Source organism: Hylobates moloch, unplaced genomic scaffold, assembly GCF_009828535.3.
Source record: "Hylobates moloch isolate HMO894 unplaced genomic scaffold, HMol_V3 SCAFFOLD_11, whole genome shotgun sequence".
Classification (NCBI taxonomy): Eukaryota; Metazoa; Chordata; class Mammalia; order Primates; family Hylobatidae; genus Hylobates; species Hylobates moloch.
Window position 1 is genome coordinate 42,596,143 of NW_026652286.1, and position 22,327 is coordinate 42,618,469.

Genomic DNA, 22,327 nt, shown 5'->3' on the forward strand with positions numbered 1-22,327 from the left:
TTTTACATCTTTTTAAATATATGAGCCACAAAGGGTTTATATTGAGGGATGTGTGTATGTGTATTTCTGTTGCCTGTGTGTGTTTGTGGTGTGTGCACGCTCATTTATTTTCGTAAGAGATGTGAATTTTGATGAGCAAATAAAAGAACAAAGCAGTAAAGACACTTGTACACGGGAGTTCTGCAAGTGGGAGTAAATGGTGTAGGAGAAATCCGGTGGGAATAAAGCCCTCTATAGGACAGGACTCCTCAGAAACAGATGTTTTGGAAGAGGTGGGGAAATGTTCAGTGAAGACCTGAGGACTGGATTGCAGCAGAGTAGCAAGGATGGTTCTTAATGAACGGAAAGTGTTCCAAGCTTTAGGAGGTCAAGTTTAGTCAGGTTTAGCAATTCTATTTTATCAGGGGGAATACTCTTTCTAATGGCACTTAGCTTTTCGCAGCCCTCGTGGATGCCTAAGAAAGTGAAATTAATCCCATGCCCTCAAGTGTGCAGATTGGTCACAGCATTTCAGGGGAGAGACCTCATTGTAAGCTTCTGGGGAGGTGGGGACTTAGCTGTAAGAAATGAATCAGCAGAGCCTCACAAGTCAGCATGAGCATGTTATGTCTGAGCAACAGGCCAGCACTGTGAGATCAAAATGTAGTGGGAAGAATTTGTACAACATTAATTGGAAGGCTTACTCAATGGAATTTTTTTATAGTTGGATGTTAGTGTATCTCTATAAATAAGAGTTTAATGTGATGGTGTTATGGACCTAATGTTTGTGTCTCCTCAAAATTCACATGCTGAATCCCCAACTCCCAACTGACCTTATCTGTAGGGGAGGCTTTTGAAAAGTAATTAGGTTTAGATGAGCTCATGAGAGCAGATCCCCACCATAAAATTATTTTCCTTATCAGAAGCAGAGAGACCAGCCATTCCTCCTTCCTCCAGGTGAGGACACAGTGAGAAGTCAGCCATCTGCAATCCAGGACCACGAATCAGCCTTCAGAAATGTGAGAAAAAACTCTGTTGTTGAAGCCATCCAGTCTTTGGTATTTTGTTATAGCACCTTGCACTGAGTAAGGCAGATGAAGAAGGAGAAAAAAATAAGCTTGGGTTTTGAGTGGACTAGAGACCACGTTTATCTCAGGTTTGCAAATCTCCCCTCGTCCCCTATGTTTCAGTATACAATACCTACTCTACTACTCTCATCTGTAAGACCCAAATAATAAGCCTGCGCCCTTCTCTCTAACTTTGATTTCTCCTATTTTTACTTCAACATGCTTTACTCTAGCCTTGTAATATCTTTACATACAGTGAAATGTAAAGTTCTTTATTCTCTTTTTCTCTTTCTTTCTTTCTTTCTTTTTCTTCCTTCCTTCCTTCCTTTCTCTTTCTTTCCTTTCTTTCTTTTTTCTCCTCAGCCTCAGAATTTGGCACATGCCCTTCCTTCTTTCAAGAACTTCTCCAAACGTCTCTGCCTGGCTCCATCATATCATAAAGGTCCCACTTCAAATGCAGTCACTACCATTTCAGAATACGCACTTTCTTTCTTTCTTTTTTTGTTTTTTGTTTTTTTAAGTCGAAGCAAATTTCTTGAGAGTAAAGAAATAAACGAATGACTACTGCATAGGCAGAGCAGCTCTGAGGGCCACTGGTTGTTCATTTTCATGGTTATTTCTTGATGATATGTTAAACAAGTTTTGCATTATTTATGCCTTCTCTTTTTAGGCGATAGAGGGTAACTTCCCGACATTGCCATGGCATTTGTTTTTTTTTTCTTTTAATTTAATTTAATGTTACCTTAAATTCAGGGGTACATGTACAGGATATGCAGGTTTGTTTTATAGGTAGAAGTGTGCCATGGTTTTAATGGGGTTGTTTTTTTTTTTTGTGTGTGAAGTTGTTTAAGTTTCTTATTTACTCTGGATATTAGGCCTTTGTCAGAAGAACAGATTGGAAAAATTTTTTCCCATTCTGTAGATTGTCTTTCACTCTGATGGTAGTTTCTTTTGCTGTGCAGGAGCTCTTTAGTTTAATTAGATTCCATTTGTCAATTTTTGCTTTTGCTGCAATTGCTTTTCATGTTTTCACCATGAAATCTGTGCCCGTGCTTATATCATGAATGGTATTGCCTTGATTTTTTTCTAGGCTTTTTATAGTTTGGGGTTTTTCATTTAAGTCTCTAATCCATCTGGAGTTAATTTTTGGATAAGGTATAAGGAAGGAGCCCAGTTTCATTTTTCAGCATATGGCTAGCCAGTTCTCCCCCATCATTTATTAAATTGAAAATCCTTTCCCCATTGCTTGCTTTTGTCAGGTTTCTCAAAGACCAGATGGTTTGTAGACACAATATGCAGTTTCTTCAAGTCATATAATACCATCTGAAATCTCCTATTCATTCATTTCTTTTAGTATGTATGCTGGTCTCCTCTGCTCACTATAGTGAGGGCACCATTAAACCAGAGAATCTGTCTGTCTAGTTCATGTAAGATTCTCAGAATTAAGAAAAATGGATGGTATATGAATGAACATTAATGGATGACATATGGAACCTAATATGTATTTGTTGAATTAATGCATAAAATGCAACAGGGAGAAGTTGACAACTGCAATGATAACCTGGTATTGATGATATAAGAGTCTATAGATCACAGTGGAAGCAATAATCATGGAAAACAATTGGAAACGGGGAACAGCCACAAACAAGAAAGAATCAATACTTCCAGGAAAGTGACTGCAGGTCACTTTTCCTGGAGCAGATGAGAGAAAAGTGGAAGTTAGCAGTAACTGCGGAATTCCTGGTTGGCTGACGGAAAGATGCAGCAGCTGTTCACTGGTATGCAGGGTTTTAGATGTATGTACCTAAGGATATGAGGTATGGCAATGAACAGAAATACTTTTGGGAATTAGTTTTAGGGCCATTAAAGGACATGACCTGAAGTTTCCTCTCAGGCCAGTCCCCACAACTCAATATAAATGTGTTTCCTGCGTATAGTCAAACTTACCACTTCTTTTTCTTCATATCATCGATCTCTGCTCTTAAAGATAATCTTGGTTTTGCCTCAAACTCTGTTTGTCACTACAAACTTTCCCCATGTTCCTAAGTAAAACAGATAACTGCCTCTCAACTGTATCAAATAGACTAAAATATTGTGTCTGTAATATCAGAAATTCAGCTCTAATATATTGGGTTTAACTCTTTGAAATTTAGAGTCTCCTTGAAATACACATGGGGGTGATTTCCTAAACTTTATTTCTTGTAAGGATTTATCTCAGGGGTAACACACAAACCAGCATCCTGAACCTCTAAGTATGAGGACAATAAGCCTTAAGAATATAAAATAAACTGTTATTCTCTCTGCCGGTGGAAGTGTGCTCTGTCTATCCCTGAAATTACTTGTTTGAGACGCATGAGACGTGCAGCACATGAGACACGTGCAGCAGCCTGTGGAATAATGTCAGTAAAGAATGTCTCTGCCTGATTAGATATAAAGACAAGTTTAACACTGCATTAGACTGTACATCGAGCCTGTACCAGACACAAATGACCTAATGCCCAGCACGGGCCATGGAATCTTCTATCCTCTTGCTTGAACAGAGCAGCACACTTCTTCCCCAACACTATTAGATGTTCTGGCATAATTTTGTAGATATGCAGGATTTGACATGGACTGTTGTTCAATGGTTCAGAGGAAATCTCCTTTGTTCAGATAAGTACACTGACTACTAAATGGATTTAAAAACATGGTAATAAAACCCAGTTTTCCCCTTACCTCCCTAGTTTGTTTCTTATTCTGCTTTCTTCCAAATTGATGCTGGATAGAGGTGTTTATTTCTATTCTAAAAAGTGATGAAATCGGCCGGGCGCGGTGGCTCACACCTGTAATCCCAGCACTTTGGGACGCTGAGGTGGGCGGATAATGAGGTCAGGAGATCAAGACCATCCTGGCTAACATGGTGAAACCCCGTCTCCACTAAAAATACAAAAAATTAGCTAGACATGGTGGTGGGCACCTGTAGTCCCTGCTACTCAGGAGGCTGAGGCAGGAGAATGGCGTGAACCTGGGAGGCAGAGCTTGCAGTGAGCGGAGATCGCACCACTGCACTCCAGCCTGGGTAACAAAGCGAGACTCCATCTCAAAAAAAAAAAAAAAAAAAAAAAAAAAAAAAAGAAAGAAAGCAAAAGTGATGAAATTGTGTACTCAATGTAGTCTCAAGAGAACTGAAAATCAAGAAGGCCTGTGGCTTCTTCCACATAAAGCTTGGATGAATAGCACCATACATGTTGTCACATTGTCACAACTCCTGATCCAGGAATTGATGGCTAAGATACTCGTAATTCTTATCCTTTTCAGTTGTAACTTATTCATATTTGTCAGCATTCAGGTTATTAGTGGCCACTGGCGAAGTCCTTGAGAAATAAACTGCACGCTGGATGGTGGGGGTAGTGTAGGAAAATGGAAGGGAAGGAAGTAAAGTTTCAAATTAAGCCTGAACAGCAAAGCTCCCCTGAGAAGGCCACCCAGATTCTATCAGAAACTCAAATGTCCATGTTGCAAAACTTCCTTGCCCAAACCCCACCCCTGGAGTCACAACCCACCCTTGACCAATAGATTCATTTCACTGGGAGAGGCAAAGGGCTGGTCAATAGATTCATTTCACTGGGAGAGGCAAAGGGCTAGGGGCTGGAGAGGAGAAGTAAAAAGCCACACATGAAGCAGCAATGCAGGCATGCTTCTGACTCATCTGTGATCACCAGGAAACTCCCAGATCTGACACTGTAGTGCATTTCACTGCTGACAAGAAGGCTGCTGCCACTAGCCTGGGAAGCAAGGTTAAGGTGAGAAGGCTGGAGGTGAGATTCTGGGCAGGTAGGTACCGGAAGCCGGGGCAAGGTGCAGAAAGGCAGAAAGTGTTTCTGAAAGAGGGATTAGCCCATTGTCTTACATAGTCTGACTTTGCACCTGCTCTGTGATTATGACTATCCCACAGTCTCCTGGTTGTCTACCCATGGACCCAGAGGTACTTTGGAAGTTTCGGCTATCTGGGCTCTGACTGTGCAATAATGAGCAATCCCAAAGTCAAAGCACATGGCAAGAAGGTGCTGATCTCCTTCAGAAAAGCTGTTATGCTCACGGATGACCTCAAGGCACCTTTGCTACGCTGAGTGACCTGCACTGTAACAAGCTGCACACAGACCCTGAGAACTTCCTGGTGAGTACTAAGTACACTCATGCTTTCTTCTTTACCCTTAGATATTTGCACCATGGGTACTTTTGAAAGCCGAGGTGGCTTTTTCTTGTGCTATGAGTCAGCTATGGGGTATGATATTTCAGCGGTGGGATTTTGAGAGTTATGTTGCTGTAAAAAACATAACTAAAATTTGGTAGAGCAAGGACTACGAATAATGGAAGGACACTTACCATTTGATGGCTCTGAAAAACACATCTTATAAAAAATTCTGGCCAAAATCAAACTGAGTGTTTTTGGTTGAGGGAACGGAAGTTGAGATAGAGAAAATAACATCTTTCCTTTGGTCAGTGAAATTTTCTGTGAAAATTAATAGACGCTTTTCTGCATAGTCCTGGAGGTTAGAAAAAGATCAACTGAACAGAGTAGTGGGAAGCTGTTAAAAAGAAGATTGTTTCCCTCTGAATGATGATGATATACTTTTGTACACATGGTACAGGATTCTTTGTTATGAGTGTTTGGGAAAATTGTATGTGTGTGATGACTGGGGACGTATCTTATCCCTTACTGTTCCATGAAGTACTATTATCCTACTTTTTAAAAGGATGGAGTCTCTAAAAAAGTGAAACAATTAATTACAATGTGCTGGGGTAGTGAGTTGGCATAGCAAGCAAGAGAAGGATAGGACGCAATGGGAGGTGCAGGGCTGCCAGTCATAGTGAAGCTGATGTCTAGCCCATAATGGTGAGAGTTGCTCAAGCTCTGGTCAAAATGCATGGAAGTTCAGCTTGAGGCCTTCTATTCACTATGTCACATTTTCTTTTTATCTTCACTCCCTCCCCAGCTCTAAGGCAATGTGATATTGATTGTTTTGGCAACCCACTTCAGCGAGGAGTTTACCCTACAGATACAGGCTTCTTGGCAGGAACTAACAAATGCTGTGGTTAATTCTGTAGTCCACAAGGACCACTGAGTTCCCCGTCCACTATGTTTGTACCTACTAGTCCACTATGTTTGTACCTATGTCCCAAAAGCTCATCTCCTTTAGATGGGGGAGGATGGGGAGAAGAGCAGTATCCTGCCTGCTGATTTAGTTCCTGCATGATAAAAATAAAATAGAGAAATATGCTGTCTAAGAAATATCATTGTATTCTTTTTCTGTCTTTATATTTTACCCTGATTCAGCCAAAAGGACGCACCATTTCTGATGGAAATGAGAATGTTGGAGAATGGGAGTTTAAGGATAGAGAAGATACTTCCTTGCAATCCTGCAAGATAAGAGAGAACTTGTGGGTGGCTTTAATGGGGTGGTTATTCCTAGGAAGGGGAAATCATCTCTAGAATAAGACAATATCTTTACAGAAAGGCAGGGCAATGGAGGTACTCTTTAGAGATGTAAGACGATTGTTGGTAGTGTGTAGAGGTATGTTAGGACTCAAATTAGAAATTCTGTATAGGCTATTATTTTATTTATATGAACTCAGGATATAGCTCATTTGGTGACTGTAGTTCACTTCTACTTATTTTAAACAACATATTTTTATGATTTATAATGCAGTGGGGATGGGGCTTCCTAGAGACCAATCAAGGGCCAAACCTTGAACTTTCTCTTAATGTCTTCAATAGTATTAATAGAGAATTATCTCTAAGGCATGTGAACTGGCTGTCTTGGTTTTCATCTGTACTTCATCTGCTACCTCTGTGACCTGAAACATATTTATAATTCCATTAAAATGTACATATGATAGATTTATCTTGTATTTATTTATATTTATTTTCCTTAAAGGATTTTTGTAAGAACTAATTGAATCGATACCTGTAAAGTCTTTATCACACTACCCAATAAATAATAAATCTCTTTGTTCAGCTCTCTGTTTCTATAAATATATACAAGTTTTATTGTTTTTAGTGGTAGTGATTTTATTCTCTTTCTATATATATACATATGTGTGCATTCATAAATATATACAATTTTTATGTATAAGAAATTATTAGCGATCAATATTGAAAACAACTGATTTTTGTTGAAGACAAAAGTCTTGTTTATGTGAGTAAACAGCAGATTAAAAGGCTGAGATTTAGGAATCAGCATGTTAGGTCAAGTTGATAGAGGAGAATATGGACATTTTGAAAGAGGCAGCATGATATAAAATTAGGGAAACTGGATGCAGAGACCAGATGAAGCAAGAAAAATAGCTATTGTTTTGAGCAAAAATCACTGAAGTTTCTTGCATATGAGAGTGACATAATAAATAGGGAAATGTAGGAAAATTGATTCACATGTATATATATAGAACTGATTAGACAAAGTCTAACTTGGGTATAGTCAGAGGAGCTTGCTGTAATTATATTGAGGTGACGGATAAAGAACTGAAGTTGATGGAAACAATGAAGTTACGAAAAAAATTGAGTAAGAGACCATTGTGGCAGTGATTGCACAGAACTGGAAAACATTGTGAAACAGAGAGTCAGAGATGACAGCTAAAATCCCTGCCTGTGAATGAAAAGAAGGAAATTTACTGACAGAACAGAAAATGTCTACGAGCACCCTGTTTGGATCTGGCAATGAACATAGCCATTCTGTGGTAATCGCTTCAAACTTCTGTACCCAAGACCCTTAGGAAGTATGTAGCACCCTCAAACTGACTCAAGAAATAGGTTTTAGAAGATGTAATATCCTTTCTTCTCCAGTTTCACTAATCCCAAAACCTCTTTCTCAAAGTATTTCATGTGTGTGTCCACTCCAAAGAGCTTGTCTCACCATATCTCTTGAGTGGGAGCACATAGATAGGCGGTGCTACCATCTAACAGCTTCTGAAATTCCTTTGTCATATTTTTAAGTCCCCACTAATAACCCACAAAGCAGAATAAATAACAGCTGCTCATGTACAATAATCACTCAACTGCTGCCTTATAGCATACATTAATTAAGCACATTCTTTGAATAATTACTGTGTCCAAACAATCACACTTTAAAATCTCCCACTTGTGCTATCCATTGCCCTTCTGAATGTCACTCTGTATTTTAAATTAAGAGACGAGGGTTCAATTTCCTGTGTTACTTGTTGTTCATTTCTCGATGAGCAGTTTTCACATTCACCTTTACTGGAAAACACATAAGCACACATCTTATAGGAAAAATATACGAAACTGACATGTAGCATGAATGCTTGTGAATGTAGTCATATAAAATCTTGTAGCAATGTAAACATTCTCTGATACACACATGCAGATGTGTGTATATGTCTACACAATTTCTTATGCTCCATGAACAAACATCCCACGCACACAGAAGAACACACACTGTTACAGATGCATACTTGAGTGCATTGACAAAATTACCCCAGTCAATCTAGAGAATTTGGATTTCTGCATTTGACTCTGTTAGCTCTGGGCATGCTGTTCATTTACTCTGGGTGACGTCTTTCCCTCATTTTGCCCTGTCTATCTTGTACTCATACTTTAAGTCCTTACTTAAATGTCATCTCAACTAAGAAGCTATTTTTTTTTTAATTTTAACTGGGCTAAAGGACCTGTCTATAAACTCTGCTACAATTATGGGCTCTTTCTTATAATATTTAGTGTTTTTACTACTAAGGTACTTAATCTGCTCATTGTGTATTCCTACCACTAAATTTTAACCTTTTATGGTAGAGACATTGTCTTGTAAACTCTTATTTCCCTAGTATTTGGAGATGAAAAAAAAAGATTAAATTATCCAAAATTAGATCTTTCTTTTCTACATTATGAGTATTACACTATCCACAGAGAAGTTTGTTTGAGACCTAAACTGAGGAACCTTTCGTTCTAAAATGACTATGTGATATCTTAGTATTTACAGATCATGAGGTTCCTTCCTCTGCCTCCATAAGGCTGTTCCCTCAATCTCCCTAGCTATAGTTTGATTAGTCAACAAGTATGTGTCATGCATTTATTCACATCAGAATTTCATACACTAATAAGACATAGTATCAGAAATCAGTTTATTAGTTATATCAGTTAGGGTCCATCGAAGGAAAGGACAAACCATTATCAGTTACTCAACCTAGAATTAAATACAGCTCTTAATAGTTAATTATCCTTGTATTGGAAGAGCTAAAATATCAAATAAAGGACAGTGCAGAAATCTAGATGTTTGTAACATCAGAAAACCTCTTCCGTCATTAGGCCTAGAAGGACAGAAGGAGAAAATGTTTATACCACCAGAGTCCAGAACCAGAGCCCATAACCAGAGGTCTACGGGATTCAGTGAGCTATTGGGGGCTCCTTGGAGAGAGCCAGAACTGTCTAATGGGGGCATCAAAATATCAGCCATAAAAAAACATAAAAAAGACTGCTGTAGGAGATCCCTTCAGAGAGAGAGAGACCAGAAATAATCTTGCGTATGCTTTCCCTCAGCCAGTGTTTACCACTGCAGAATGCACATGCGACTGAAAGGGTGAGGAAACCTGGGAAATGTCAGTTCCTCAAATCCAGGGAACACTGAGGGAAGAATGATGAATAAATTTCAAAGCAGAATGGTAATTGACATAAGGAAACTAGGATGTGTCCAGTAAATGAATAATTATAGTGTGCAGTGATTATTGCAATGATTAATGTATTGGTAAGATAACATGAAAACACAGAATTCAAAGAGCAGTGAACTGAGATTAGAATCGTGGAGAGCACTGGCATTTAAGAATGCCACTTACACTTAGAATGTGTCTCCTAGGCATTGTTCTGTGCATATAAATGTATCATCTCAATATTTATTATCTGAAAACTATGAATTAGGTACAAAGTTCAAATAATTTATTTTTTCAGGTTAGCAAGAACGTATGTTTTTTTTGTTGTTGTTTTTGAGATGGAGTTTTGCTCTGGTTGCCCAGGCTGGAGTGCGATGGCACGATCTAAGCTCACTGCAACATCCACCTCCCAGGTTTAAGCGATTCTCCTGCCTCAGCCTCCCAAGTAGCTGGGATTACAGGCGTGCCACCACCATGCCCCGCTAATTTTGTATTTTTAGCAGAGAGGGGGTTTCACCATGTTGGTCAGGCTGATCTTGAACTCCTAACATCAGGTGATCCACCCTCTTTGGCCTCTGAAAGTGCTGGGATCACAGGCGTGAGCCACCATGCCCAGCCAAGAATGTGAATTTTGTAAAAGGATATAACCCATATTTCTCTGACCCTAGAGTCCTTAGTATACCTCCTATACCATGTGGCTCATCCTCCTTACATACATTTCCCATCTTTCACCCTATCTTTTCCTTTTCGTTTCAGCTTTTCACTGTGTGTCAAAATCTAGAACCTTATCTCCTACCCGCTCTGAAACCAACAGCAAGTTGACTTCCATTCTAACCAAAATTGGCATTACACTAATTAAAATTGACACTGAGTTCTAAAATCATCGGGGATTTTGGGGACTATGTCTTACTTCATACTTCCTTGAGATTTCACATTAAATGTTGGTGTTCATTAAAGCTCCTTCATTTAACTTTGTATTCATCACACTCTTGGATTCACAGTTATATCTAAACTCTTAAATATAGCCTGTATAATCCCAATTCCCAAGTCTGATTTCTAGCTCTGACCTCTGACCTCAGTGCCAAACCCATATATCAAACTATGTACTGGATTTATTTATATCGATATCCTATAGGCACCTCAGACTCAGCATGGGTATTTCACTTTTTATACTAAAACTGTGTCTCATCAGAGTGAACAGGCAACCTACAAAATGGGAGAAAATTTTCACAACCTACTCATCTGACAAAGGGCTAATATCCAGAATCTACAATGAACTCAAACAAATTTACAAGAAAAAAACAAACAACCCCATCAAAAAGTGGGCAAAGGACATGAACAGACACTTCTCAAAAGAAGACATTTATGCAGCCCAAAAACACATGAACAAATGCTCATCATCACTGGCCATCAGAGAAATGCAAATCAAAACCACAATGAGATACCATCTCACACCAGTTAGAATGGCAATCATTAAAAAGTCAGGAAACAACAGGTGCTGGAGAGGATGTGGAGAAATAAGAACACTTTTACACTGTTGGTGGGACTGTAAACTACTTCAACCATTGTGGAAGACAGTGTGGCGATTCCTCAGGGATCTAGAACTGGAAATACCATTTGACCTAGCAATCCCATTACTGGGTATATACCCAAAGGACTATAAATCATGCTGCTATAAAGACACATGCACACGTATGTTTATTGCGGCACTATTCACAATAGCAAAGACTTGGAACCAACCCAAATGTCCAACAACGATAGACTGGATTAAGAAAATGTGGCACATATACACCATGGAATACTATGCAGCCATAAAAAATGATGAGTTCATGTCCTTTGTAGGGACATGGATGAAACTGGAAACCATCATTCTCAGTAAACTATTGCAAGGACAAAAAACCAAACACCGCATGTTCTCACTCATAGGTGGGAATTGAACAATGAGAACTCATGGACACAGGAAGGGGAACATCACACTCCAGGGACTGTTGTGGGGTGGGGGGAGGGGGGAGGGACAGCATTAGGAGATATACCTAATGCTAAATGATGAGTTAATGGGTGCAGCACACCAATATGGCTCATGGATACATATGTAACAAACCTGCCCATTGTGCACATGTACCCTAAAACCTAAAGTATAATAATTTAAAAAATAAATAAATAAACTGTTTCTCTTCCAGTGTTTTCCATTTTAGTCATTAGATAGCTACTTGCCCATTCACCACAGTCAGAGATTAAAATCATTTCCCTACCTCTAATCAACAGTTCAATTCTGCTTCAATTTGTCCCTATCTATTAATCACCACTCTTACTGCCCACAGTCAGGTCCTCATTGTTTCCTGAACAAGAGTAGATGCTATTCTTTCCACTTTAAGATCTTATCCTGTCTGGATGCGGTGGCTCAGGCATGTAAACCCAGAACTTTGGGAGGCCGAGGCAGGCAGATCACTTGAGGTCAGGAGTTCAAGACCAGCCTGACCAACATGGTGAAACCCCATCTCTACTAAAAATCAGCTGGGCGTGTGGTACATGCCTGCAATCCCAGCTACTCAGGTGGCTGAGGCAGGAGAATTGCTTGAACCCAGGAGGCGGAGGTTGCAGTGAGCCTAGATCGCACCATTGCACTCTAGCTTGGGCAATAGGGATGAAACTCCATTTCGGAAGAGAAAAGAAAAAAGACCTTATCCTGTTATACAAAAACTCTCAATGCAATCCATATATAATAAACATGCAACCAGCTCTCCCAATGTGTAAAATCATTTCAGGTAGAACAGAATTAAAGTGAAAAGCCAAGTCTTTGGAATTAACAGACAAAGATCAAATAACAGTCCTCATGGCCTTAAGAATTTACCTAACATTTTTTTAGAATCAATTTTCTTATATATGAATTGGAAACATAATTCCTACCTCACAAACACATTCTAAGATTTTAAGGAGATATTGATGAAGTACATCATCTGTCATTTTTAACAGGTAGTGGTAGAGATTTACACAGCACATTGTGATCTGTTTTTGTATGTTCTGTTCCATTCTGTATTCTTGAGCTGGTTGTATTCTTTCTGAGCTCCAGATCCATATATCTAAGCACATCCTTTTGCATTTTACAAGAGTGCATACAATACAATGTATCCAAGACTGAATTTCTGATTTTATCATACCACTAAACTCAGAAATGTGGCCCTACTCTTGTGTTCACGACTGACATCACCATCATGGTCCAAGTCTGATAATAGAAATGGCATTGTCACTTTCTTCCCTACTGCAACAGAGGCCCAGCTATTTGTCTCCCATTTTCTCTACTTCTAAAATACATTTCTTCACTAAGTGAGAATAATCTTTTAAAGACACAAATCAACCCATGCCACCATCTTTCTTGAATTATTAGATATCTTTCCTTGGCTTCCAGGTTACAGAAAAATAATTTGTAACAAAGTTTAAAGGTCATTCATGGCTCCTCTCTACCCTATTTTATAACATTTCCCCTTGTGATCAGAATCTCAGTCACATCATCCATCTTTCTATATACAAGTAGAATCATATAGTTTGAACTCACCTCTGGTTACTTTTAATCAACCAAATGCTGTAAAATGCATTTGTATTGCTACATGTTAAGCAGTAGTTGATTCTTTTCATTTCTGTGTAATATTCTATTCTTTGACTATATCATAATTTATTAGTTCTACTGTTGATAAGCATTTAAGTGGCTACCAGTTTGAGGTTTTTATGATTATTGCTGTCATAAGCATTTCTATACACGTCTTTGGATACACACATGCATGTGTTTCTGAATATCTAAAAATATAATTGCTAGGTAATAGATTTATCATGTATCCAGCTTTTGTGGATACTATTAAATGTTTTCCAAAGGGGTTATACTATTGTACACTCTCACCAACAGAGTTTGAGTTTCTATTGATCCATATTATTACCAAAATTTGAACTGTCAGTCTTTTCTCTTGTCTCTTTTTTCCTTTTTTTCCCTTCCCTTCCCCTCTCTCATTTTTTTCTCTCCTCTTCTCTTCTTTCCTCTCTTCCCTTCCCTTTCTCTTTCTCTTCCCTATACCTTCTCCTCTCCTCTCCCCTCCTTTTTTCTCCTCTCCTCTCCATTATTTATTTTTTCTTCTTCTCCTCCATCCATTCCATCCTCTCTCTTCCCCTCTTCCTTCCTTCCTTTCTCCATTTCTTCCTCCTCCTCTTTCCCTCAATCCTTCCTTTTGGATATGCTCATGGGTGTGTATTTGTCTGCCATCGTGGCATTATTTGAATTCAGAAAAGAGTGAAAAACTACTGGGATCTTCATTCCTGGGTCTAATTCCACATTTTTTTTTTTAAGAACACAGTTGTAAAATGTTCTGTACTAGCATTTTCCCAGGAACTTCATTAAATTTAATCTGGCTGAATATAGTAAATCTACTTTGCACTTTCTCTGCATTCTTTCTTTAGTCATACCATAATTTTAAACATTCAAAATACTTGCATATAATATTTGATTTTATCTGTCATTAAAATGTTACCCTTAAAATTCATGTTTCCAGAGCCTATTTCAATAACTGGTAAATAAATACCATTCATTTTTAAAATATTCTTTTAATGGATATTTATTTCAATATAATAAAAAATTAGTTTTATTACAAGAAGAATTTACCAAAAGAAGGAGGAAGCAAGCAAGTTTAAACTGCAGCAATAGATTTGTCCATTCCAACCTCTTAAAATTCCCTTGGAGACAAAAATCCCTAGAGACAAACAAGAACTTTATATTGAGTCAACTTGTTAAAACATCTGCTTTTAGACAAGTTTTCTTAGTATAAAGTGGCAGAAACAAATAAGCTAAACTCTAAGATACATTCCACTGTATTAGACTAAAACACTTCTGCATAAATGAAACTAGGAGGATATTTTTAGAAACAACTGCTGAAAGAGATGCGGTGGGGCGATATGTAGAGGAGAACAGGGTTTCTGAGTCAAGACACACATGACAGAACAGCCAATCTCAGGGCAAGTTAAGGGAACAGTGGAATGAAGGTTCATTTTTCATTCTCACAAACTAATGAAACCCTGCTTATCTTAAACCAACCTGCTCACTGGAACAGGGAGGACAGGACCAGCATAAAAGGGAGGGCAGAGCTGACTGTTGCTTACACTTGCTTCTGACATAACGGTGTTCACTAGCAACCTCAAACAGACACCATGGTGCATCTGACTCCTGAGGAGAAGACTGCTGTCAATGCCCTGTGGGGCAAAGTGAACGTGGATGCAGTTGGTGGTGAGGCCCTGGGCAGGTTGGTATCAAGGTTACAAGACAGGCTTAAGGAGGCAAATGGAAGCTGGGCATGTGTAGACAGAGAAGACTCTTGGGTTTCTGATAGGCACTGACTCTCTCTGTCCCTTGGGCTGTTTTCCTACCCTCAGGTTACTGGTGGTCTACCCTTGGACCCAGAGGTTCTTTGAGTCCTTTGGGGATCTGTCCTCTCCTGATGCTGTTATGGGCAACCCTAAGGTGAAGGCTCATGGCAAGAAGGTGCTCGGTGCCTTTAGTGATGGCCTGGCTCACCTGGACAACCTCAAGGGCACTTTTTCTCAGCTGAGTGAGCTGCACTGTGACAAGCTGCACGTGGATCCTGAGAACTTCAGGGTGAGTCCAGGAGATGCTTCACTTTTCTCTTTTTACTTTCTAATCTTACATTTTAGTTTTTACCTACCTGCTCTTCCCCCATATTTTTGTCATTTTACTATATTTTATCATTTAATGCTTCTAAAATTTTGTTAATTTTTATTTAAATGTTCTGCATTTTTTCCTTCCTCACAATCTTGCTACTTTAAATTATTTAATATCCTGTCCTTCTCTCCCAACCCCCTCCCTTCGTTTTTCCTTCTCTAACCACAACTCAAATTATGCATGCCAGCTCTCACCTGCTAATTCTGAACTTAGAATAATTCTTTTGTCTCTCCACATGGGTATGAGAGAGGCTCCAGCTCAAAGACGAGAGGCATAGAATACTGTTTTAGAGGCTATAAATTATTTTACAATAAGGAATAATTGGAATTTTATAAATTTGGTAGTAAATGGGATGGAAAGGAAAGTGAATATTTGATTATGAAAGACTAGAAAGTTACACTGGAGGTGGGGCAGAAGTCGTTGCTAGGAGACAGCCCATCATCACACTGATTAATGAATTAATTTGTATCTATTAATCTGTTTAGAGTAATTAATTTGTATATGCTATATACACATACAAAATTAAAACTAATTTGGAATTAATTTGTATATAGCATTATACAGCATATATAGCATATATGTACATATATAGACTATATGCTAGTTAAGTACATAGAGGATGTGTGTGTATAGATATATGTTATATGCATGCATTCATATATGTACTTATTTATGCTGATGGGAATAACCTGGGGATCAGTTTTGTCTAAGATTTGGGCAGAAAAAAATGGGTGTTGGCCCAGTTTCTCAGAAGCCAATCTTTATTTCTCTGTTAACCATATGCATATATCTGCCTACCTTTTCTCTGCAGCTCCTGGGCAATGTGCTGGTGTGTGTGCTGGCCCGCAACTTTGGCAAGGAATTCACCCCACAGGTGCAGGCTGCCTATCAGAAGGTGGTGGCTGGTGTGGCTAATGCCCTGGCTCACAAGTACCATTGAGATCCTGGACTGTTTCCTGATAACCATAAGAAGACCCTATTTCCCTAGATTCTATTTTCTGAACTTGGGAACACAATGTCTGCTTCAAGGGTATGGCTTCTGTCTAATAAAGAATGTTCAGCTTAACTTCATGATTAATTTTACTTATTTCATTTTTTTGTCCAGGTATGTAAGAAGGTTCCTGAGGGTCTACAGATAGGGAGCACTTGTGTATTTTACAAAGAGTACATGGGAAAAGAGAAAAGCAAGGGAACCATACAAAGCATTAATAGATGACACTTCTACCTCCAAAGAGCAGAAATTATCAAGAACTCTTGATACAGAGATAATACTGGCACTGCAGAGGCTCCAGGGAAGACCTCAACCCTAAGTCACAGCCTCAGTGGTAATGCTATGATCAAACTCCAACAATTACTGAGAAAATAATGTGTTCAGTTAAAAGCATAATGATTGCTCAAGACAATGTTATGTTCTCTTTCTTCCTACTTCCTTTGCATGCACATTGTACCCCATAATACTATACCTCATCAAGTGTTCCTGCTCCAAGAAATAGCTCCCTCCTCTTACTTGCCCCAGAACATCTCTGTAAAGAATTTCCTCTTATCTTCCCATATTTCAGTCAAGATTCATTGCTCACGTATTACTTGTGACCTCTCTTGACCCCAGCCTCAATAAACTTTTTGATACTACCCAAAAAATCTTTCCAAACCCTCCCCCACACCATTTTTTATATTTTTATATTTTTCTTATTTATTTCATGCACATACACACACTCCATGCTTTATAAACAATTCTGCCTATTCTCTACCTTCTTACATGCCTACTGTGCCTTGTATTAAATTCATCAATGGGCAGCAAGAAAATATTTATTCAAGAAAATAATGAATGAACGAACGAATGAGTAAATGAGTAAATGAAGGAATGATTATTCCTTGCTTTAGAACTTCTAGAATTAGAGGACAATATTAATAATACCATTGCACAGTGTTTCTTTGTTGTTAATGCTACAACAAAGAAGAAGCACGCAGTAAACAACCAGTCACTTCCTTTCTGATCATAGGTAGTAATTTTTTTTCTTTGAGCACCATTTTTGCCATAGGTAAAATTAGAAGGATTTTTAGAACTTTCTCAGTTGTATACATTTTTAAAAATCTGTATTATATGCATGTTGATTAATTTCAAACTTACTTGAATACCTAAACAGAATCTGTTGTTTCCTTGTGTTTGAAAGTGCTTTCACAGTACCTCTGTCTGTACTGCCAGAATATTTTGACAATGCATTATAGTTAACTGTTTTGATCACAATATTTTGAATTGACTGGCAGCAGAAGCTCTTTTATATCCATGTGTTTTCCTGAAGTCATTATACATAGTAGGCACTGAGAGCTCTTTATATCTGAATAGGATATTTAGGAACCACTGGTTTACATATCAGAAGCAGAGCTACTCAGGGCATTTTGGGGAAGATCACTTTCCCATTCCTGAGCACAGGGAAGTTCTCATAAGAGTAAGATATTAAAAGGAGATACTTGTGTAGTATTTGAAAGACAGTAAGAGAGATTGTAGACCTTATGATCTTGATAGGGAAAACAAACTACCTTCCTTTCTCCAAAAGTCAAAAAAAGAGCAAATATAGCTTACTATACTTTCTTCTATTCCTACACCATTAGAAGTAGTCAGTGAATCTAGGCAAGAAGTTGGTCCTAAAAATCCCAATACCGGAGAATTCATGAGAACGTCACCTGGATGGGACATGTGCCGAGCACACAATTACTATATGCTGGGCATTGCTATCTTCATATTGAGGATGAGGAGGTCAAGAGATGAAAAAAGACTTGGCACCTTGTTGTTATATTAAAATTATTTGTTAGAGTAGAGCTTCTGTAAGAGTCTAGGAGTGTGGGAGCTAAATGACGATACACATGGACACAAAGAAGAGATCAACAGACACCCAGGCCTACTTGAGGGTTGAGGGTGGGAAGAGGGAGAGGATGAAAAAGTACCTGTTGGGTACTAAGTTCATCACTGAGTGATGAAATAATCTGTGCATCAAAACCCAGTCACATGCAATTTACCTATATAACTTGTACATGTACTCCCAAATTTAAAATAAAAGTTAAAACAAAGTATAGGAGTGGAATTAATTCCTCAAGATTTGGCTTTAATTTTATTTGATAATTTATCAAATGGTTGTTTTTCTTTTCTCACTATGGCGTTGCTTTATAAACTATGTTCAATATGTCTGAATGAAAGGGTGTGTGTGTGTGTGTGTGTGTGTGTGTGTGTGTGTGTGTGTAAGAGAGGGAGAGAGGAAGGGAAGAAAGGGCATAATAATGTGAATTTGAGTTCATGAAAATTTTTAAAGAAAATAATGTCAGGAGAGTTTAGCATAATAGTCTCCTAAATCATCCATCTCTTGAGCTTCAGAGCAGTCTTCTGAATTAATGCCTACATGTTTGTAAAGGGTGTTCAGACTGAAGCCAAGATTCTACCTCTAAAGAGATGCAGTCTCAAATTTATCTGAAGACCGTACCTCTGCTCTCCATAAATTGACACCATGGCCCACTTAATGAGGTTAAAAAAAAACCTAATTCTGAACGAAAAATCTGAGCCCAGTGGAGGAAATATTAATGAATAAGGTGTAGACTGAAATATAAATTTCTCTGTAATAATTATGCATATACTTTAGCAAAGTTGTGTCTATGTTGACTTTATTGCTTTTTGGTAAGAAATACAACTTTTTAAAGTGAACTAAACTATCCTATTTCCAAACTATTTTGTGTGTGTGCGGTTTGTTTCTATGGGTTCTGGTTTTCTTGGAACATTTTCATTTCATTTTAATTAATTAATTCTGAGAAGATGCTGAGTTGTGTTTACTGAGAGATTGTGTGTCTGGGAGAGAAGTCTGTAGCAAGTAGCTAGACTGTGCTTGACCTAGGAACATACACAGTAGATTGCTAAAATGTCTCACTTGGGAAATTTTAGATTAAACAGTAGAACACATATAAAAATACTCGAGTGCTACTTTTGAAACAAATGATAAAACCACACTCCCATAGATGAGTGTCATGATTTTCATGGAGGAAGTTAATATTCGTCCTCTAAGTATACTCAGACTAGGGCCATTCTGGTATAAAACATTAGGACTTAAGAAAGATTAATAGACTGGAGTAAAGGAAACGGACCTCTGTCTCTCTCGCTGTCTCTTTTATGAGGACTTCTGTGTGTGTGTGTGTGTGTGTGTGTGTGTGTGTGTGTGTGTGTGTGTTGTGTGTGTGTGTGTGTGTGTGTGTGTGTGTGTGTGTGTGTGTGTGTGTGTTGTGGTCAGTGGGGCTGGAATAAAAGTAGAATAGACCTGCACCTGCTGTGGCATTCATTCACAGAGTAGAAGCAAGCTCACAATGGCGAAGATGTCAGTGAGCTTGAGTAGTTTTTCAGGAACTTTGAATGCTGATTTAGATTTGAAACCGAGGCTCTGACCATAACCAAATTTGCACTATTTATCGCTTCTTGAAACTTATTTTTGCCTGGTATGCCTGGGCTTTTGATGGTCTTAGTATAGCTTGCAGCTTTGTCCCTGCAGGATTATGGGTAATAGAAAGAAAAGTCTGCATTACACTCTAGTCACACTAAGTAACTACCGTTGGAAAAGCAACCCCTGCCTTGAAGCCAGGATGATGGTATCTGCAGCAGTTGCCAACACAAGAGAAGCATCCATAGTTCATCATTTAAAAAAGAAAACAAAATAGAAAAACTTAGGAAAATTATTTCTGAGCATAAGAAGTTGTAGGGTAAGTCTTTAAGAAGGTGACAATTTCTGCCAATCAGGATTTCAAAGCTGTTGCTTTGACAATTTTGGTCTTTCAGAATACTATAAATACAACCTATATTATAATTTCATAAAGTCTGTGGATTTTCTTTGACCTGGGATATTTGCAAAAGACATATTCAAACTTCCGCAGAACACTTTGTTTCACATATACATGCCTCTTATCTCAGGGATGTGAAACAGGGTCTTGAAAACAGTCTGAATCTAAAACAATGCTAATGCTAATGCAGGTTTAAATTTAATAAAATAAAATCCAAAATCTAAAAGTCAAGTCAAATCTATATGTTTTAACATTTAAAATATTTTAAAGACCTCTTTTCCCAGGATTCAACATGTGAAATCTTTTCTCAGGGCTACACATGTTCCTAGATCCTCATTGCTTTAGTTTTTTACAGAGGAATGAATATAAAAAGAAAATACTTAAATTTTATCTCTCTTACCTCTATAATCATATATAGGCATAATTTTTTAACCTAGGCTCCAGATAGCCGTAGAAGAACCAAACACTTCCTGCATGTGTGAGAATAATCAGAGCGAGATTTTTTCACAAGTACCTGATGAGGGTTGAGACAGGTAGAAAAAGTGAGCTTTATTTATTTAGCAATAATGGAGAAAGTGTTTAAGAGAATAAAGCAATGGAAATAAGAAATTTGTAAATTTCCTTCTGATAACTAGAAATAGAGGATCCAGTTTCTTTTGGTTAACCTAAATTTTATTTTATTTTATTTTATTTTATTTTATTTTATTTTATTTTAATTTTGTGTAATTGTAGTTTCAGAGTGTTAGAGCTGAAAGGAAGAAGTAGGAGAAACATGGAAAGTAAAAGTATAACACTTTCCTTACTAAAAGGACATGGGTTTCCGTGTAGGGGCAGGATTCAGAATGACCGACAGGGCCCTCAGGGAACACTGAGATCGTACGCTGACCTCATAAATGCTTGCTACCTTTGCTGTTTTCATTACATCTTTTAAAGGCAGGAAGCAGAACTCTGCACTTCAAAAGTTTTTCCGCACCTGAGGAGTTAATTTAGTACAAGGGAGAAAAAGTACAGGGGGATGGGAGGAAGGAGATCATGTTGGAAAGCTATAGAGAAAGAAGAGTAAATTTTAGTAAAGGAGGTTTAAACAAACAAAATATAAAGAGAAATAGGAACTTGAATCAAGGAAATGATTTTAAAACGCAGTATTCTTAGTGGACTAGAGGAAACAATAATCTGAGCCAAGTAGAAGACCTTTTCCCTTCCTATCCCTACTTTTTAAGTCACAGAGGTTTTTTGTTCCCCCAGACACTTTTGCAGATTAGTCCAGGCAGAAACAGTTAGATGTCCCCAGTTAATCTCCTATTTGACACCACTGATTACCCCATTGTTAGTCACACTTTGGGTTGTAAGTGACTTTTTATTTATTTGTATTTTTGACTGCATTAAGAGGTCTCTAGTTTTTTATCTCTCGTTTCTCAAAGCCTAATAAGTAACTATTGCACAGAGCACATTGATTTGTATTTATTCTATTTTTAGACATAATTTATTAGCATATATGAGCAACTTAAGAAAAAACAACAAATGAATGCATATATATGTGTATATATGTGTGTGTGTGTGTGTGTGTGTGTGTGTATATATATATATATATATATGTTTTTTTTTTTTCTTTTCTTACCAGAAGGTTTTACTCCAAATCAGGAGAAGATATGCTTAGAACTGAGGTAGAGTTTTCGTCCATTCTGTCCTGTAAGTATTTTGCATATTCTGAAGACACAGGAAGAGATCCATCTATATATCCCTAAGCTGAATTATGGTAGGCAAAACTCTTCCACTTTTAGTGCATCAATTTCTTATTTGTTTAATAAGAAAATTGGGAAAACGATCTTCAATATGCTTACCAAGCTGTGATTCCAAATATTACGTAAATACACTTGCAAAGGAGGATGTTTTTAGTAGCAATTTGTACCGATGGTATGGGGCCAAGAGATATGTCTTAGAGGGAGGGCTGAGGGTTTGAAGTCCAACTCCTAAGCCAGTGCCAGAAGAGCCAAGGACAGGTATGGCTGTCATCACTTAGACCTCACCCTGTGGAGCCACACCCTAGGGTTGGCCAATCTACTCCCAGGAGCAGGGAGGGCAGGAGCCAGGGCTGGGCATAAAAGTCAGGGCAGAGCCA

The 22,327-nt window shown here is 38.1% G+C and overlaps 2 protein-coding genes across 2 annotated transcripts; both read left to right on the forward strand.

Annotated features, from left to right (window-relative positions):
* The first annotated feature begins 2,858 nt into the window (after positions 1-2,858).
* Positions 2,859-6,885, forward strand: LOC116476151 (hemoglobin subunit epsilon-like). Its single transcript, XM_032165871.1, is given in 4 exon segments — positions 2,859-2,863; positions 4,981-5,132; positions 5,135-5,202; positions 6,364-6,885. Coding segments are annotated over 4 exon segments (381 nt in total). The 3' UTR covers positions 6,520-6,885.
* A 7,862-nt stretch (positions 6,886-14,747) lies between these two features.
* On the forward strand, positions 14,748-17,047 carry HBD (hemoglobin subunit delta). Its single transcript, XM_032166807.2, has 3 exons — positions 14,748-14,962; positions 15,093-15,315; positions 16,211-17,047. Exons 1-3 carry the CDS (start codon positions 14,871-14,873, stop codon positions 16,337-16,339), a joined length of 444 nt encoding a protein of 147 aa, XP_032022698.1. The 5' UTR covers positions 14,748-14,870; the 3' UTR covers positions 16,340-17,047.
* Positions 17,048-22,327: the final 5,280 nt, after the last annotated feature.

What these genes read in the sequence shown, in the direction of transcription:
- HBD (XM_032166807.2), top strand. Translation starts at nt 14,871, where the DNA reads ATGGTGCATCTGACTCCTGAGGAGAAGACTGCTGTCAATGCCCTGTGG. An exon ending in GGTGGTGAGGCCCTGGGCAG is followed by an intron (nt 14,963 to 15,092) that starts GTTGGTATCAAG and finishes TCCTACCCTCAG; the next exon opens with GTTACTGGTGGTCTACCCTT. An exon ending in TGGATCCTGAGAACTTCAGG is followed by an intron (nt 15,316 to 16,210) that starts GTGAGTCCAGGA and finishes TTTTCTCTGCAG; the next exon opens with CTCCTGGGCAATGTGCTGGT.